Here is a 20781-nt window from a genome sequence, read left to right on the forward strand (position 1 = left end):
ACTGTGGTCAACCATCATTATTTAATTGTCATATGGTTGTGTTTTTACAACTAATAGTCAATGAAATAAACTATTAAGGTTTGGTTTTATTGTAAAAAATAATTTAATTTTCATTATTACAGTATTACTTTGTTGTCAAACAGCAAAATTATCAAAAAATTCTGAAGATTAGTTAATGGCAAGGTCTCTGAAATGTGAAAAACATGGGTGACTAAGAGGAGAAAGAATTGTCGAAAACCATATTTTTCCTTGTTTTATTGATAAATGCCTCTGCTAGCAAAAAGAACCAACTATCGGCAAAGCAACATCAATTAGATACAATTTTGTATGCTTTTTAGTGATGTCTTTTTCTGTAATATATATCATTAAAATACTTTATATGTAGCATGGGAGACAAAATAAATTATGTCTTGGTTTTTCTTTTTGCTAATTCCCGAAGTGAGTTCTGTTCATTGGAAGAATACCCTTTAGACATGAACTATGCTTATATATATATAAGCAAAAGATGATCCCATGATCCCAGGTCACTGCGACCATCATAAATATGAACCAGATGTCAAGCATCCAAATGTAAATGATGTGACCACGGGGATGCTGCAATGGTCATAAATGGTTATAACCCACTTTTTTCAGTGTTGTTGTAACTTCGAATGGTCACTAAATGAACTGTTGTAAATTGAAGACTATCTCTAATGCAGAATTTCCCCCAATGTACTTCAGCTCCCAGAAGCCTCAAAAATGTTGATGCTTGCTGAGCAATTCTGAGAACTGAAGTCCACTCATCTGGAGACCATCTGAGTTGAGAAGGTCTACACAAATTCTGATGGATATCTGTGACCTTTCCAAGGTACTATTTAAATGTCATTCTGTAGAAGACTGATCAATGCAAATACCTGATGTGAAATCACTGGGATCTGCAGTTCCTCTGCCAAATGCAGAACCACTGCCCACACTGCTGTCATCTTCAGTAACTTGTGGCCTTTCTGTGACCTTCTTTCCTTCAACATACCGTGATCCATCAGCGTTGAAAATTTCTGAATGAAAAAGGATATACAGAATTTAACATTACCCTGTTGACTGAAACTAGACAAATGAAGCAGGAAATGGTTATATAGTGCAATGTGAAAACTTACTAAAATCCTTACTGAAACATAAACAATATGCAAATGTTTGCTCAAATTGGGATTATGACTGAATAGTATGAACCTAAGTGGTAGAAAGCTTCAAGCTATTAAGTTCCTCTCTCTTCCTTTTACATGGTCAGAATCAAAACATGTCTTTTTCTGGTGTTATTACATGTGACATTCTGATTAAATCTACACAATTATTCATTTATAAAGTACTTCAAAAATATATAATTTGGTCCTAGCTTGTTTCAATGAGCCAAAATTTTGATTAAGAGTGAACAGTATTTCAGGGAAAGCAATTCTGCTTTATAAATTTTGGGATGGAGGCTGCAGAAGCCAATCTAGAAATGTGTTGACATGAGAATTTTTTCCCCATAACAGCATATTTAAGGGTAAATTCTTTTGGCCACTATTATGGCCAATTATGAAATAATTCCTTAATAAACCATTATCTCTGTCATACAATAATGATTGTGCACTTTGCATGTGTATTTTCAAGAAATACTTTTCTTTGAAAAGTGGCACATAATATATTTTGTGTATGTAACACACAAAATGGCATTACCTACTGGAAAAACTATGCCAACATAGCACTACAGAAAATAACATGCCACAAACCATTATGTATTGAGGTCTCTGGAATGCTTGATTTTTGTGAGACTTGCAAAATTGTTGGATTAGAAAAGAAATCTATTCAATACCTTTTTAGCAACACTTGCTGAATTTACAATCCTACCCCATGCAGAATACCTGCAACTGTAACATCAAACTATCTGTGATAAATCCTCACTAAAGACTCCCAGAGAAAAATATATCTCATTTTTTAAAAATTTTGCAACTGTTTTCTGATTATAAATTAGTCTAAATAGACTATGTTATCACTTAAAGCCAGGCTAAGTCTCACTCCAAGTTTAGCGACACATTCCACATTGTTCGTGCACTTCAGTTTCACCAGAGGAAGGCTTTATATATTTTAAAAAATGAAATTCAATCCTTACCAATACTGCTGTTATTATTAGGCAAAGCAGAATATAACTTTTTCACTGGCTCACAAACCACATCTCTTGATTCTAAAAAATAGGAGACAAAATGGGAAACAAAAAAATCAACAATATATTGGCTAACTTTTGTAAAAGAAACAAAAGATGGCGAAGGCTGCAGGACTACAAAGATGAAGTCTACAAAGATACTATCATTATAGTATATATATGGATATGTGTGTGTGTGTGTGCATATTACACACACACATATAATTAATTAATACACACACATACCATAAAATTCATGTGGATTATGATTTGTTTCTTTCACTTCTCCAGCTGCTTAACTACATTGGACTTTTACTTTTAGAGACAACAATAACAGAACCATTAATCAAGACCTTCCCTAACTCCATATAAACATCAAGTAAAGTTCATGTTTTGGAACAAAAGCAGCATATGGGGGGTGAATCTGAGTTGCACCTGTCACTTACATCTCCATAGTCTTTATCCTCTGCAAATGTCTGCTATCAAAAGTCTGCAACAGGACTGAAACAGCATGTGAGAAAACAAGCCAGCTTCAGAATCAAGAGATCTGCAGACTTCAATACCATATTCTGTTTTTAACTCTCCTTTTTGCTTGCTGAAGACCATAATACCAAGAGTGCTTGCTACCTAGCAGCCATCAGATCACAATGTACCGTATTTTTCAGAGTATAAGACACACCTTTTCCCCCCTAAAAGAGGCTGAAAATTTGGGTGCGCTTTATACTCCGAATGTAGCTTTTTCGAAGCTTTTTTTCAGCCCTAATGAAGCGCTAGTGAGTGAAGCAATCTTCCTAACTTTGCCTGCTCCCTCGACTCTCTGCTGTGCTTTAATGAGGCACTAGCAAGTTAAGCAATCTCCATGCTTTGCTCCGACTCTCAGCTGTTCTTTAGAAGCTTTTTTTTAGCCCTAAATAGGTGCTAGCTGAGTGAAGCAATCTCCCCCCCCTCCCCCGTGCTTTGCCTGCTTTTCTCATTGCTGCTTCCTCTCAGCTGTGCCTTACAAGCTGTTTTTTATTGCCAAGCAGGGGATAAAAAACCAGCAAATTAATGTGCTGAAGCTGCCCAGACTAAGGACGCTAGCCAGATGAATACCTGGTAGGCAGATTTTTTCCCCCTATTTTCCTCCCCAAAAACTAAGCTGCGTCTTATACTCTGGTGCATCTTATACTCCGAAAAATACATTTTGTTGAATTTATTCAATTTTATGGATCATGAGGTATGCTGACCAGGAACAAATGGTTTCTTAGTACACATTGTTCTCTCTTATCTTTATTCTACTGTGTTTCTGTGTCAAAACAGAAAAATTTCCCAGCAATAGAAAATATGTGACCAACCCAAAACACACCTGATGAATTGAAGCAATATGTATCATATCGGTCAGAAATATTTGAGGCAAGTACATAAATTCCTGTGTTGTTTGCCGCACAGAGATAATAAGGAGTATGCCGGGGAAGTACGATTTTGTCTTCTATATAACCATATCTAGAAAAAAAGGGAAAATCAGCATTGAATTAATGTACGGAATTATATAGCCAACAATTGATAACTGTTCTGATTCCATACATTTGCTAATGTATTTGTTCCATACTTCTTTCTTTATTCATTTATTATTCATTTTATTTTTATATTGCCGCAACTATATGGCTTAAAGCAATACAGAAATGTGGCAACACAAAATTATGACAAAGTATAACGCTCAGTGATACAGAAAATGTAAAATGCAGGGCATTCTATTGAATGTTATACAAAATTAATACAGAACAGAATGCAACAATAAGAATAAGAAAAACAAAGCTTAAAGAAATGGAAGAGCATTCCCATGCTGTGGTCTAACTAATTCAAAAAGTGTCTTAAAGTATTCTACTTTAAGTAATCTGAAAGGTCAACAAGATCATGGCAAGTCTTTCACAGCATATAAATCAAATTTAAAACAAAAACAAAAACATGGAGGCCACCTTCTCTTAAGTCTCTACTCTCCCAGATTTTACAGGTGAGGAATTACAAGTAATTTTCCCTGTTATGTTAGCATTGGACAGGAATGCATGATACGGAATTGTAAAACTACAGTTTTAATTTATAAGATTTTTGTATTCTAAATGATTTCACATCTTAGTAGAATGTAAACAAGAAAATGAAAGAGGATTGGATATAAAAAAGATCTACAACAATTTACTCGACTGATCTTCCTTAAATTTAAGCATAGAACTCCAAATTAGTATTGAGCAAAATATCTGCAAAAACGAAGCAGCCATCTTCAAAGCACTGAAACAGTTGCCCCTATTGAAGGCATCCAAGGTTGCTTTGAGGCTTTTCCCAGATTATTTCTGCAAGCATCATCATCATCATCATCATTTAAATTACATGTGTTTAACAAATAATAAATAAATGCATCTAGTATACATGCATGGACATTTTCTTCAGCAAAAAGTCTCAGTGGAAGTGCTGTTTGGGCATGCACATGCCAAGACTCTGAGAAAAGTTGAAGGAGCTACAACAAACCTACTAGAACAGGGAAGATGCCTAAAAAAATGAACGGTACTTAGTACCAAGCAGCTTTGCAAAATGCTCCTTTTGTATCCTATTTATCAATCTAGCATAAATTATATAATTTTATGCATTATTCGCTTAGTATACCATAACCAAGGGAACCATAATTAGCTGATTATCTGATAATCTCTCTCTCTTTTTTTAAGTAACTTTTGGGAGAGAATTTCTAACTGAAACTGTAAAGAACCACAGCAGTTTGGATAGCACTGAGTCATGAGATGAGTCAGGATAGCCAGAAGTGGCCTTTACTCTTAAGTGCCAACCATACTCTCAGGCTCATAATGATAGTCATATATTGTTTCAACCCCTCTCACCATTCTGAATGTTATAACCTCAGGTTCTTCTCAAAGAGTATATGATAAATTTCCCCACATATTAGTTAGTGAATAAATGTTAAAGAGCCATTAGTTTCTTTGAAATTGGACAACTTTTTATATTCATTAAGTGAAGAAAAACATTCTGGTCACACATTCAGGAAACGATAAGAACTCTTTTCTGCTATTAAATAATACACTATCTCTTCTTATACGAAGAGATACTATTAGGCAGCTTTAAGAAGTTTTATCTCTTTCAGCTCTATGATTCCATGAATCTAGAACCCCTGTTTCCCCTGATGCAGGAGACAGAACCAGATTCTAGTTTATCTGCTGAATGAGGAAAAACACACGCCTCTCTAAACATTGTGATTTTGTAAAAGATGTAATATCCTTCTTGTTGTTCTCAACTGAATGTAAGCATCTATGGAATCTCATAAATCAAGCAGAAATATTAATTTTACATACAGTTAAATACTTAAGTAATTAAGTAATACTTATGGTCACCTCATATTAAAATGTCCCATACTAGGGACAGTGGATTTTATTCACACAGTTTTCATGTTCATCTTCTTTGCCATTTGTGTACTTTAAATATTACAAAGGCTAGAATCCTAACAACATTTACATGGGAGTAAGTCACAATGAATTCTGGACACACATAGAATTTCAATGTATTGTTTTCTAATTTAAAAATGTTATGATGATCTACAGAACACTGCTCTTTCTATTTTTGTTACAGAATTAGGCAAGGAGTCATCATTGAAAGGGATGTTTTTTTCATGCCCAGTGGAGCTAAATAACAACCAAGTGAGCAGTGCATGAAAAAGCATTCTTCTAATATGGGCAAGTTGATACAGGTAAACTAATCTGATTCCAAAAGATAAAGGGCATTTATAATGAAAACATATTTCAATTAAACTTGGAAATTCAGTGCCTATTGATGAAAAAAACCAACATGTTTGTATGCTGGTAGCGGGGCAAAAGTTGTTAACTCACATGAAGATATTCTTATGCATTTGGCTAAACACATAAACACATACACACCTTACAACAGTACTGAAAAAAGGGATTTACAACAATTTTTCACAGTTACAACTCTTGTAGCATCCCCAGGATCATGGGATCAAAATTCAGATATTTGGCAACTGGTTCATACTTATGAAGTCATGTGATCACCTTTTGCAACCTTTTGACATGCAAAGTCAAACGGGAAGCCAGGTTCACTTAACAACCAGATTACTTAATAATGATAATTATAATAAAATATATAATATAATTACAATAATTATCAAATTATAAAACTGTGAAAGCAATAGCAATAGCACTTAAATTTATATACTGATTCACAGTGCTTTACAGCCCTCTCTAAGCGCTTTACAGGGTCAGCATATTACCCCCAACAATCTGGATCCTCATTTTACCGACCTCAGGAGGATGGAAGGCTGAGTCAACTTTGAGCCGGTCAGAACTGAACTCTTGGAGTGAGCAGTGAGTTAGCCTGAAATACTGCACTCTAACCATTGCACCACCACAACTCTTAGGTCGTAAAATGGAGCAAAATTCACTTAACAAATGTTTCACTTCGCAACAAAAATGAGGGGCTCAATTGTGGTCATAAATTAAGGACTAACTGTACAAGTAGAAGCCCCATAAATTAGGGAAGAAACAGGCTGCTCAACTTTTGTCTTGGCTTATGGACTGGGTATTCTTTTTTAATCTGGTGTGTTCACAGTTGGGATGGAGATCAAAAGCTTTGCACACATATTGACCAAACCTAGGCCTTTATGTAAAGCCAGCATATACTGGCAACTTTTTAAAGCTTTCAGTTTTTTTAAAAAAAAAGTCAGAGAAAAGTATAGTAGGCTATTACATCACAACAGAAACATTTACATTACATTGGTTCATTATATCAAATTATATCAAATCTTCACATGGCATGTACCATGTATGAAAGTTTTCTGAAAAGCATTGGTGCTGAAATACTAATTTTCTATATGTCTGCATTCATTTAACCTTACAGTATTTTCATAGCTCAAAAGAAAACGAAGTATATGTAGGAGGAAGTTTCTCCATTCAATATATAAATATGTATTGTGAGTTGGAAAACAGTGAATCATTACCCAAGAATGAATAATCACCTAAATGATCATGCATTTTAAAATGTTAAATTTTCTCTTTCTTCCATATTGCATATTATTTTGATTCCTTTTGAAAATGGAACAGTGATGTAAGTGATATAAGTCAGCCCAAAGGTCAACTGTTGCTGGGCAAGATTTTCTGACATACTGATCATAATGGACATACTGGTTTTAATTTCTTCCAGTGGAGCTAAGTATTTTTGAATAACTGCATTAACAGCAACTTGCTAATCAAACTACTTTTTATGCTAATAAGGGTAATTACCTTACACACCACTAGATTTGTATTTATTATTAATACTTTGAAAGTACTCTCATACAAGTCTGAACAACGCATGAAATTATAGTTTAAAAATTCAGAAGCAATAGCTCGGCAACTTTCCATCAGAACATGGAGTAGGAATATTTTCTACATTATATCATTTCTCTATCATCGTTGTTAGAGAGATGAATGATTAGAATATACCAATGGATTTAGCCATACTTTATTTTATGCTATAATTTTACTTCAGCAATTGCCAAATGCTAGTAATAAGCAGTAGTCTTTACAGGGTTGACTTTGCTAGACCAGTGTTCAACCTGCCCTCTGGCACAGATATCTATGCAGGTGGGCAGGAAGACACAGAAATATTTGCAAGGCTGGTGATGAAAGCTACAATTGCACAATGACTAATATTGTACTTAGCCATAGAAGCTGGGAAGTTTCAGGCTCAAACCTTGACCTGGGTGGCCTTTAGAGAAACCACTATTCTTTTAGCCTCCACAATTCAGCCACTGAGATAATTATATCAATCTACTTTGCAGGCTTGCACTAATAGTTACTTTAGTAATGATTTCAAACATGTGCTTTAAACACACTGCTCTTTAGTTCGAAGTTTGTGAATACCTCACATTAGTGATAGGGTTGAATGAGAGAAAGATCTTGAGGTGTCTCATTGTTTTATTTTTGTAAAAAAGAAAAACTAGGTAGACAAGACTGAAATTACAAAAAAGACCAGCACAAGGAAGAGAGAGAAAAATAAATAACAAAGGCTTCCAAAATCAGTCATTAAGAGTATAATAATTACACAGAGCCATCTGACTGCTAAGATTTTCCATATGTAAATCTTCCAAGAGAAATTGCAGCTGCATAGTTAAAAATAGATAATACTTCAGGCTATGTTTAACTTAAAAAGTTAGGTTCTGACTCTGAACATTTTCAAAAAGTAAGCTGGCCTGAAGGACTATATGTTTGTTATAATAGTTCATTGGTAAACTCAATCCAAGAGAAAGCACTAGAGAAAATGAGAAAAGATAAATATATTGCACATTTGGGGAGAAAAACTGAACAAGCTGCAAAGAATAAGTAAGAGAAACAACAGGTGGAAAAAATATCTGTATCTATTCTTTGACAGTACATCTGTGTACATTGTATATTTGGAAAGGTTTCATACCTGCAAGTTTCAAAACCAAGGGTAAAGGCTTTTTCCATTTGTTCCGCTGTTGGGATGGTACTATTAAGCGCTTCACAAAGCTGAACAGCCTCTTCTCTGGTAAGACTGTAGCGTTGATTCTTCTCTACATGGAAAACACCTGCATATCTACAACTTATATTCAAATCTGTACATGGGGGTGGGGAGGGGGGGACAGGAAGAAAAGAGCATTGTCATGATAAAGGTAGCAAAAAGCAATGCAACAAACGTTTTCAGAAATGGCTGCTTCAGAACTATTGTTTTGTAAGATTATTAAATTTTTATTTATTTATTTAAATACATTATTTAAATAAAAATAAATTATTTATTTATTATTAAATCCTTGAAGGAAACCAGTTTTAACCAATTCCACGTATCAGAAGAAAAGCAACTGCTCTGACATGGCTTTTATTTTTTTTAACAATGAAAGTCTGCATTTTATACAATGCAATTTATCTCTGCCACAAGATGGACTGCAATGCACAAAGGTGTTGTAGAAATGATCTTTTATGCCATAATAAAGATTTCCATGTCTTTACTAAGGCTATCAACCAGTAGTGGGTTTCAATTTCAGTCGCTACCTGTTTGCATGTGCATGCGCGATGCTTCTGCGCATGCACAGAGACATCTGAGTGGGTGGGCGGAGCCTCCCACTGCTGCTACCGGTTTACCCAATCCGGGGTGAACCAGTAGCAACCCACCACTGCTATCAACCCATTTCACTTGTGGCCGTCTTTATATGTATCTTCTAAATAATTCCCATTAGTGTAAGTCTTCTACTAGTTCTGCTTTAAACTCATTAATGTATTTTAACCAAGGCTCTTTTCTAATGAACAAAACAAACCTTTGGAGCAAGCAGAATTAAACTACATTTGATTTGCAACATTGGAACAAATGATAATGACTTGCTGACTATGTAACCAGAGAAGCAGAAATTTCTATTTATGGAATAGAAGGCTCAGACTGTGGTCAAAATATTGAAAAACATTCCATTAGTTGGAAATTACAGATTTCTATTTCTTTTGCCTGTATATGAATTAAAAAATTTATAGAGATTTTAGGCATGAGTCAATCATAGTATGTGATATAAACAGATATCTAGCAGTGATTCTATCACTGCTATATAATAAAATTATATCAGTTCAAGAGTATCATGTCACCCCCACACCAACAGCTTCAACCTGGGCCCCAATAAGTACACACACAAGATAGGCACCTTCACATGTTTTTCCTCCAATGTGAAATATGTCATTATCAACTAGCAATATCCCTCAATAGAGGTTCTACACAGAAGAAATAGGACAAACTTTTCACAAAAGAATAGACACATTTGACATCAGGACTCAAAACAAGGACAAAGTCATATCAGAGTATTTCAATTTTCCTCAATACTCTATAGCAGACCTCAAGGTCATTGTTTTGAAAAAAATCAGAAAGCTATTCAGTGAGAAACTGATGCACTCACATACATCAAAATGTTTCAGGCAATCTCAGATCTCAACAAACAGTAGTCTTTTTTTTTTAACATATTACAGTTGTTAATTGTGAAGACCTCATGTGTCACCCACATTTGCATAGCCAACCTATCTTCTCTTCCTCCCAATTTAATTCCTACATAAGTCCTGCATCTCTGAATCTGATGGTGTGCATACCTTATAATAAAATTTGTTGGAAAGGTGCTACCAGATTCTAATTTTTAATATGGCTTTCCTCCTGTAATAGGATGCCAGATATGTAAAACAACCAAGTAAAAATGGAAAGAACTAAGTTTAACTTTTTTAATACATGCCGCCATCTAAGGGAGATTAACTAAGTCTTTGATTATTTATTCTAAAAGTACTTTACTGCTTAACTGAAACAAAACAAAAGAAAGGAAGAAAAGCTAGTCACTCCCAGAAGCAAAAACAAAACAAAACAGCCTTGTGCCATTAACCACAGTTCGAACCACACGTAACAGTGGGGGTTTTCATAACACAGAAACATGAATATTACTAATATGCATATTAACATCACTGAGCAAAGATATGGTTACTTTAAAAGCATGATACCTAAAAGAAAGCTCCACTCATTATATGTCATTATTATTATTCAATTTTACTATGGCCCCCTATTCTAAATAACTCTGGGTGGCTTACAACATCCAAATATATAATTAAAAGAGTTAAAACCTGACAGCCTGGACTAAAAGCAACCATAACAATAAAAAAAAAAAAAACATGAATCCCAGGCATGGAAACAGAGCCAGGTCTTAAGAACTTTCTGGAACCCCAGGAGAGTGGACACTGTTCATATCTCTGGGCAGATGCTATTCTAGAGGGTGGGGCACTGACAGAGGAAGAACACTTAGTAGGTCCCACAAGATCTAGTCACTTTTAGTTGACTAATGACATGGAAATAATTACTGCCCAATCTTCTCAAAATACTTTCCATGACTTTTTTTTACTCCTCAGATTTGGGCATTTCGATGGCTCAGTGTGACAAAAAGGCAGACCTTTGAAATGGATCATTATATATAGTATCACTGGGTTTCTTTCTTGAGTTGTAATTGGCTTTTAGATCCAAATATATTATTACTTCAGTTCCACAATATTTCTTTTTGAGACACAGCAAGTGTCAGCCCACATCGTCGGGGCTGTCATTCCGGATATGTTGCCTGCTGTCACTTGCCTCGTCCTGCATACTGGGTTCTGCACCATGATGTAGCAGCGGACCGACTGGTGGCTAGATTTTATAGGAAAAACCCAGGAAAGCCGGGGGGGGATGGACAGGTTCCGTAACCCTCTCTGCTTATCTTCCAGACACCCACATGGTAGGGGGGCCGCATGTCAGCCCACGTCGTCAGGGCTGTCATTCCAGTGGGAACGGAGGAAAACAGAGTATGCAGCACACGTTCCTGACTGGATATCTTGCCTTGCTGTCACTTGCCTCCTCCTGCATACAGACGATGGAATCCTCTTCCTTCAGCTGTTCACAGAGCCTCCAGCTGAGGGCGGATAGGACTGCACTTGCGTGGATGAGGTGCCGGCTGCGTTAGCCAGCATTAATGGAGGCTTTCCAGACCTATCCCAATTGGAATGGCCCCAATGAACCAGGACTAATTGCACTGAATTACTGGCCAGAGGAAGGCAGCTGGAGCCCTCCAATCAGCACAGGGATTTGGGGTAGAATCTGGGGGAGGAGTAGCACTAGGTTTAAAACGGGAAAGGAAAGCACGATAAGGTTAGAGCTGACAATATTTCACTGTAATTGCACTGGGTGATTGTCGGAGCGTGCTGAATTTAGGAAGATAAAACTTTAGAACAACATTCACCCTGTTGTCTGCAATTTATTTTCTTATCCTGATTCGGAAACTGACAGCAAGTACTGTACTAAGCAAAAAGCTGGTGAATAAAGCCGAGGCACATGTAATCTGAAATAATCCCAGAATAGCTGATTTACACAGTCACAAAAACATGAAGTGGAATTAGGTTTTAATCTTGGCAGGCACTGTTATTTGTTTCTAACATAGTTAATGAATTTTAAGATGTTTATTGTAACTTGCTTATTCATTTATTTATTTGGCTTTACTGTTAGCTACCATGAGCATCCTTTTAGTAAGTCAGATATAAATATATGAATTTTAGCTATTGCCAACAAATGATAAGGAACTCTATGCAGCTGAATGAGTAACTGGCAAAGGTGGAAAAAGGCATTCAACTTATTCCTATGCTAAAAGAAAATAAACATTTGTACCACATAACTATTATAATGGCCTGGTGGAAAAGGGACTAATTACTCCAACCCTTCTCTACAAGCTACTAGGTAAAAAGATTTTCTAAAAAAGCAAAACAAATATCTGACTGACCCTTACTCAGTTAAAAGATATTTGCATACTATCCTTTGAAGATAAATTTCTCTACCTTTGTAATAACAAGGACATGCTTACCAGACTAATATTTTTGTATATTTGCCTATAGAATTTGTCACTAATCACTGCTGTAAGGTTAGATACAAATTGATCGTTCTTTCCAAATTAATATTTCACATTGTTAGGGGCAATATACTGACTCTGTAAATCGCTTAGAGAGGGCTGTAAAGCACTGTGAAGTGGTATATAAGTCTAAGTGCTATTGCTATTCTTTGATTTTGAAAACTGTTGTTGGACATTATTTTGTTTCTCTCTTAAACTTAAAATGGAAACAAGCCCAAAAAAAGATTGCTTGTTTAGCACTACATCTAAATGATGGAGGCTCTCTGGCTTATTATTAAGCTGCTCCATTAACAGTAAAAGTAATTAAACCCTAACAAATTTGGCTTATTAGTATGACATCCAACCAGATCACTGTGGCTCTGTGGAACAAAAAGAGGTACAGTATGTGATAAAATAATTAAAAATCTTATTGCCAGTTTCTTCTTCAGGTCTTGCAAGAAATTAGTTCTTTTCCATAATATTGGTTTTTGGATATAAGTACACAAAAATTTCAAAATTAATCTGCTAAAACATTTATTTAATTTGTACTTCTACTTTAAGAACTGTATTTCCATAAAATGACAATTGTTATTACTAGGGAAAATATATTCACATTACTGTGAACCTTTTTCTTCCCTGTATCTCAAAATCAGGGGGAATAGATCTGAGTGGCAAAATAAAAACTTTGAAGCAGAAGATTGATCTCCAAGCAGTGGTAAAATGTAAAATTTGTTACTACCGGTTCTGTGGGCATGGCTTGGGTGGTAATGTGACTGTGTGGGCGTCTCCAACTTTTTTTTTTTTACTTTTAAAAGCATTTTTTCTACAACCTCTTCAGCTTTTAAAAGTTAAAAAAAAAACCAAAACCCTCTGATGATCGCGCGGCTCAGTTGGGCATGGGAGCGGGGGGGCCAGGGATTTTTGTTACCGGTTCTCCGAACCACCCGCCACCATCGCTACCAGATCAGGTGATCCAGTCCAAACCAGGAGCATTTCACCCATCTCCAAGCCTGGATAGTCAATCATTGATAATGTCAATAATGTTGAAACAGGAGTAATGTGACTTAGTAGAAGACACATATGTTGACTCATGTTCTAAAAAAATCACTGGAAGAGTATAATGGGTTTATAACTAGAATACGACACATCTGAAAATCTTCCAAGTAAAATTCTGGGAATTAGATTAAATGATTGCCAGCTTGAAGTACCCAATGTTGTTACCAGCTGATATTATACTGCACACTACACAATGTACAATGCAGTATACTGCAGTGATTCCCTAATAAAGTTAACTGCTTATCTGAATGACAACAGGAAGGAAAACTACCTTAAATTTAATTTATGCAAAGGATTTTGTACCATAGAGCAATGGAACTCTTATAAATTCCAATGAAGCACTCTGCAGAATTATTGCTATACTTGGGACTTGAATTTATGATTTCTGCCAACAGAAATTAATATGTAGATACACAATTCTTCAAAGAGTCTTTCAGCAATTTCAGCAATCTATGTTTTAACTTGATTTTATCTCATATTGTAAACTGTTAGAGACTTCAACAATCCACAGTATACTGTACAAATCCAAGTAAATGAATGAATAAGTCTGTTTGACAGAATAATCAAATTAGCTAATGGGGATCTGACTAGGATATATGATTTTCATACTACAGGATCACTACAGTGTATTAAAATGTACGCGCTGACAGAACTTTGCTCACAGGTATACCAGAAAAACAATTAGATTTATAGAATTAAAAAACAAAAATGTATTTCGAATTGAATTACAAAGACTGCAATCCATTATAAGAAGAGGTGAAGGATGAAGATGGTAAAGCTTAAAAAAGCAACAGTCTACAATTGGTTATGGAGAAATTTCAGAAATAGGGATGGAAACAATCCAAACAAGAATTAATACTGCCTAGTTTCCTGTGTGTGTTCAAAACAAAACTGCAAAACAATTTAAGTACACTTTTAATTTTTTACCTTGCAATGATCTCTAGTTCTGGTGCTGTTGATAAAGAAGAATATATGGTGACTTTTTCTCTCATCCGCCTCATTTATATAGTAACCTCGGTAACAACAGCTCCATTGAGTACAGTATGCTTAAGAGGCAATTCTAAAGTACTGATTCTATCCCATTTACACACTGAGATCAAAACTGGACTTCAATTTTTTTAGTCTGCCCTTCATAGAATTGGCAAGCACTGACAGGATAGTTACTCCCTGACACCATGTGATGTTCCAAAACTGAAAGCCATTTTTTTTTAATAATGGCTCCTAAGAAAGGGCAATACTTGCATAACTTTCGTAATTGTCCTAATCATTAATCTCACCCAGAGCATGAGATTTTAGTGAGTCAATGTGAAGTCATGAAATGCCCCTAAGCCTGTTTAAATTTTAATGAACAAAGAAATGTTTAACCCACCAGTACAAGTCACTTCCCTTTTCCTGTCTTTGGTTCCTTATTCCTATTGCTTTAAAGACTGTAATACTATTGTGGGTGAGTTGACTAGAAATAAAGTCAACGGGAGGATAAAGCAAATTTGAATTTGTTAAGTTTCCCTGCTATTGCTATTTCTTAATCACTAATGCTGCTGAATGACAAATTTTTTTACAAAGTCTCACCCTCGTCATGCATTCTGACCCATTGTTGCACTCAAATGATATCTTAGTCCTGACCCTCCATGTTCCAGCTACTTTGCTTCTCTCTTCTATTCATCAAAATTCTAAGTGTTTAGGCATACTGCATACTTACTGAGTTGTAGTTGTTCTGCAGCATCCAATCTGGATTGATCATTGGGACCAGAGGTTTAGTTTTCCGACGGCTCCACCACAAATCCAAAATCTCAGAACACTAAACCTCTAGTCCCGGTGACCAACCCAGATTAGATCCTACAACATTATCCTGGGACATGTATATTTTAACCGTCATTCGTGTAGTTGTTCTCCTTCATAAATTGGTGTTTTCTCCAATCTCACATAGACATACAGTATAAGCATGTATACTTATATATACTGCTCAAAAAAATAAAGGGAACACAAGCAGAAGACATCCGAGATCTGAATGAATGAAATAGCCTTATTAAATACTTTGTTCTTTATATACAGTAGTTTATACACTGCTCAAACTACTAAAAGGAACACAAAACTACTGTATGTAATGAACAAAGTATTTAATAAGGCTATTTCATTCATTCAGATATCGGATGTCTTCTGTTTGTGTTCCCTTTATTTTTTTGAGCAGTGTACATTTACTATATGCACACAGACAGTGCACCAGTGGTGGGTTTCAAAAATTTTTACTACCGGTTCTGTGGGTGTGGCTTGGTGGGTGTGGCAGGGGAAGGATACTGTAAAATCTCCATTCCCTCCCCACTCCAGGGGAAGGTTACTGCAAAATCCCCATTTCCTCCCTATCAGCTGGGACTCAGGAGGCAGAGAATAGATGGGGGCGGGGCCAGTCAGGGATGGTATTTACTGGTTCTCCAAACTACTCAAAATTTCCGCTATCAGTTCTCCAGAACTAGTCAGATCCTGCTGAAACCCACCTCTGCACTGCACCATATATGCATAGTACACTTCCTGATATTTGTTCTAGTTAATGATACATACTGATGGCCAGACCTTTCCATCCTTCAAGTCCTCTGAATGAAGTTTGAATGAAGCAGAGTTTGAATAAGTTGTTTCACTACTTAAGGTTATTAGGACATAAAGATACATGAAATTTTCCTTCATGAATCTATATTGCTCACAAAGAAATCACAATCAACTAGAGCTTGCTTTTCCCAACCGATAAGCAGACAGCACTCAACTAGTCACTGTTCAACCGCCAGTTAGTAAGGATCAGATTCAACTCCTCCTCAGCCATGGAAGCTTCTTTCAACTAGCCACTACTTCCGTACAACCAAACTCATAGGATTGTTGGTTGTGGAGAAAAATGGGGGGAGGAGGGGGAGGAAGCACATATGTGTCGCTTGAGTTCAGTGGTGAAATTTAAAATTTGTTACTATCGTTCTGTGGGCGTGGCTTGGGGAGGGTAATGTGACTGGGTGGGCATGGCCAATTTTTTTTTTTACTTTTAAAACCATTTTTTCTACAACCTCTTTGGTGAAGAGGTTGTAAAAAAATGCTTTCAAAAGGCTCTGACGATCCCAGCTGAGTTGCCTGATTGTCAGAGACTTTTTTTCTTTTAAATGCCTCTGACGATCCAAGCTGAGTTGCCTGATCGCTAGAGGCATTTAAAAGAAAAAAAGGGTTTTTTTCTTTTAAAAGCTTTTGAGGATCCCAGCTGAGCCGCGCGATCATCAGAGGCTTTTTTTTTTACTTTTAAAGCATTTTTTCGGCCGGAGAGGTTGTAGAAAAAATGCTTTTAAAAGTAAAAAAAAAAAGCCTCTGATGATTGTGTGGCTCAGCTGGGCATAGGTGGGGGGGGCAGAGATTTTTCCTACCGGTTCTCCGAATCACCCGCCTCCATCGCTACCGGGATCCGAATCGTGAGCATTTCACCCCTGCTTGAGCTCCTGGAAGAAATGTGTGATACAAATCTAATAAACCTGATTTTTTTAAAAAAGAGAGGAATTTCTCATCTTCACCCTATTTCATACTAAAATTTAAATTTCATCTAACTATAGTAGCATACTCCTTGTTATGATGGTTTTGTATTTGAATTCTTTATGCAATCGTGCCATCTCCCCATCATAGCAGGATACCAAAAATTGAGAGCTAGGCTAGCTATGCTATGACTCATTACCAGCATTCTGTACTTTGAAGTTACCTTTGAAATTTGAAACCTCAAAACTCCAGCAGGAAGATGCTGGGTGGGTGTCAGTTTCTTTTAATCAGCAGGATCTTATTTCAATTTAATGTTGCAATTGCATCCTTGTGCAGAAGAACTCTTAGACAGTTCATTATTAGATTATGCTTCCCCCTTCCACTTTTTTAATGTCTGCAAAACAATTTCTGAGCATCTCAATAGTAGTAAAACCTTCTTTGTGCACGGGCGAGGTCCTTGCGATTACCGAAGTATAAACATGAAAAACTCTGAATTAGTGTAGTTCAGAGAGAAGATAAAACAGATCTAGTTTTATTCCTTGAAGCATTTATTTAGGAAATAATCACATGGTTTTCAGAGACTATAAAGGCAAAGGTAGCAGCTAAAGGGTTTATGTTCAAACACAATCATGCAGAACTAATCATTCACAGTTGCTAGAAGAGCTGTTCCATAAAGTTAGGGTAAAATGTTAATAATAATGGGAGTTATTCCTTTACTGTTTAAGTATTCATCTGCAGGCTTCACACTCAGGCAGGGTACTAGTTGATGTTTTAAAATTGAAAACGGGTATCATATAATTTGAAGATTCAGAGGCCAGGCAAAATTTCTGCACCAAAAATGAGTTTGAAGAAATAGTGCTTTGTTTATAGAAAAAAAGCAAAGTGAACTGGTATTTAAACATGAACAACTGCAGTTTGTTGTCAAGGAGACCAGGAAGTGCTCATCTACTTGGGATTTTCCTTTCTGGTTTGTGTGGTTAAGAACAGAATAGCTGAGAAAGTGACAGGATGTAGGAAACCAAGCTCGGCTTTTTCACTGTATAGCAATAGCACTTAGACTTATATATCACTTTTGAGTACTTTTCAGCCCTCTCTATGCCATTTACAGTCAGCATATTGTCCCCAACAATCTGGTCCTGTATAGAACAACTTGGTGTCATCTAGTTGTGTTAGGATTACATCTCTCATACTACTACTATTATGGCCAATGATGTGGGAACTATTCTAAGACATCTTGAAGAAATGAAAACATATTTTAATTTGTCATGAATTCACATCTGAGTTGAAGTGCCATGTTATTTTTTCCTGATTCTGAACAGAAGGGCCATTGGTCTTACCTGACATGCCCTTTCTCAGAGTGGAGGGAACAGCAATCAGGAATGGGTTAACTCTGTCTGTTAGCTGCTTGGACTGAGTCTGCAAAACTGTTAAGCCACACCTCTTCCTGTTGTTCCCCAGTTTTTTGACAAAGGCGTCAATGCAGACTGACGTGTTGAGTGTGAAGACAAACAAAACAAAACAAAACAAAACAGTGCACATCCCTCCCGAAAACTTCAGGGCCGGACGGAAAAACTGGGTGGGACTGACTGCTGTTCCCTCCACTCTGAGAAAGTCCCCTGCTCTAAAACAACTCTCTGGAGCACCCGCCTGCCAAACGTAGGCCTCCTCCAGCAAAGCTTGGGTAGCCCAAGCTGCCGAAGTCGCTGTATTCCTGGTAGAGTGGGCAGTGATGCGCCTAGGGACCGGTAAGGCCTGAACTTCATACAATACAATACAAGCCCGAATCCATCTCCCCAAAGTGGATGACATAACCTTGCAACCGAACATTGCCGGCTGAAAGGAGATGAAAAGGGCTTCTGTCCTCCTAAGGGACAAGGTCCTTTTGAGGTAGATACGGAGATCCCTCCGCACATCTAGTGTATGCCAAGTACGTTCCAAATGGTGGGACGGCTCAGGACAAAAATTGGGCAATACAAGCTCCTGAGCCCTATGGAACAAAGTGTTGACCTTAGGAAGAAAGGTTGGGTCAAGGTGTAAAATAACCCTGTTGGCATGGAAGACGCATAGGTCCTCCCTGGTTGACAGGGCCACCAGCTCAGATATTCTCCTAGCGGAAGTAATAGCCACTAGGAATGCCACTTTATATGACAGAAAGCGCAAGCTGATCTTCCAAAGGGGCTTGAAAGGACCCCGGGTAAGGGCAGTCAATACCCTCCCACCACAAAAGGACTGTTTAGGAGGGTAATGTTGCCCCTGTCGGCCTTGCCTGTCCTGACTCTGACCTTTCCTGAAGGGAAAAGGTCTTTGCGACCGCTGAGTCCCAAAACCACCATCTGAACCCCGGAAGGAAGATGGACGAAAATACGGCACTGGACGCGAGTCCTCCCGCCTGGTCATGTTAGGCATGATTGTCCCTAGCCTCTATAAGAATAGGGTTAAGGGATTCACCAAACAATTTACCCCCCGCATACGGGGAAGAAGCCAGTCTCCTCTTGTTTCTAGCATCTGCCGGCCACTGGCGAAGCCACAGGAGATGACGTGTTGCAATAGAAGACCCAATGGCTTTGGCCGTGAATCTAGACACATTAAGCGTTGTGTCCATGGAAAATTCCACTGCCACCATGATCTTATTGAGATCTTGGTGGGAGCGAGTATCCGTGACTGGCAGGCAGCCCTGTAATTGTCTTAACCAGAGCAATGAAGCCCTGTTGAAAAAGGATGCTGCTGAAGCTGCCTTGACTGCCCAGGCTGAGGCCTGATGGGCCTTGACCAGCGACTGCTCCAATCTCTTATCCTCAGGGCTAAAGCCATCCTATGTTCCACTGGCTACTCCCAGGGGGTACCAGAAGGCTCTAAGGTCAGCATAACGCCAAAAAGCAACTCACTGTCATTGGGTAAAACAGAAGCCTGCTCTGTGTCACCATCTGGGGACCAAGCAGCTGAAGGACCCTCTTCCGGAATATCTGGCAGCTCTGGTTGCCCAGTAGAAGAAATCTGGGGCCCTGAAAGATCTTGCCCTGTAGGGCCTTCCCCTGTTTCTCTGCCTCCTTTTGGGGCTTCAATATTGTCTTCTCAATGGCCTTGTGCCTCTGTTGAGCCAACCTGTCCAACGACTTAGAAGATTGAGAATGAGGCTTCTTCGCTTGAGAATGAGCCTTACCTCACCCAGGAGATCTAGAGCCCAAAGGCCCCTCTCTGGGATCACTGTCCTGGGCAGAAATGCCTGCTTCCGAGCTGGGCCCGGAAAACCCTGGAGCTGAAGAGGCCATTGCGGGGCCCTGGCCTGGGATCTAGGCTAGATGACAAAGGCGCTAAGAGAGAAGCGCTAGTAATGCAGGCAAGGCCCCCAAGTTCTGGAAGAGAAACAGGAAAACTTGAGAAGGCCCAGCAGCTCTTTCCCCCGAGAACTCAGTCCTGCAGACCTCCAGGCCCAGTGTCGTGGAGCTCTGCTCGTGAATGCTGGCCCGATAGCCAATCAATAGGGAGCTTGTGAGGGTCTATGCACCCTCCGCCTCACAAAGCTTCCGTTCGGATCGGTCTTACCCAGACCACAGTTTGCGTAGAAGATCCCTTCCGAACCTCCTGGAGGTTCCAAAATGGCCGACAGACCTCCTCGCTGAAGCTCCAAAATGGCCACCGAACCTCCTCACTGAGGCTCCAAAATGGCCATCAG

The 20781-nt window shown here is 37.9% G+C and overlaps 1 protein-coding gene across 24 annotated transcripts in view; it reads right to left on the minus strand.

Moving 5' to 3' along the window:
* The window catches only part of CD44 (CD44 molecule (IN blood group)), an 87369-nt gene that overhangs the window by 26019 nt on the left and 40569 nt on the right, over window positions 1-20781 (minus strand). For all 24 annotated transcript variants that reach the window (XR_015729640.1, XM_087877218.1, XM_087877226.1 and 21 more), the window contains exons 3-6: window positions 8591-8756; window positions 3501-3637; window positions 2126-2197; window positions 894-1034 (exon numbers count right to left, since the gene is read on the minus strand). Coding sequence is in view for 23 of the 24 variants with exons in the window: in XM_087877218.1 (XP_087733344.1) it covers window positions 894-1034; window positions 2126-2197; window positions 3501-3637; window positions 8591-8756 (516 nt within the window). In the remaining variant the exon portion in view is untranslated. The remainder of the gene's footprint in view (window positions 1-893; window positions 1035-2125; window positions 2198-3500; window positions 3638-8590; window positions 8757-20781) is intronic.

This window comes from Pantherophis guttatus, chromosome 1 (genome assembly GCF_059756535.1).
Source record: "Pantherophis guttatus breed Tessera chromosome 1, ASM5975653v1, whole genome shotgun sequence".
Lineage (NCBI taxonomy): Eukaryota > Metazoa > Chordata > Lepidosauria > Squamata > Colubridae > Pantherophis > Pantherophis guttatus.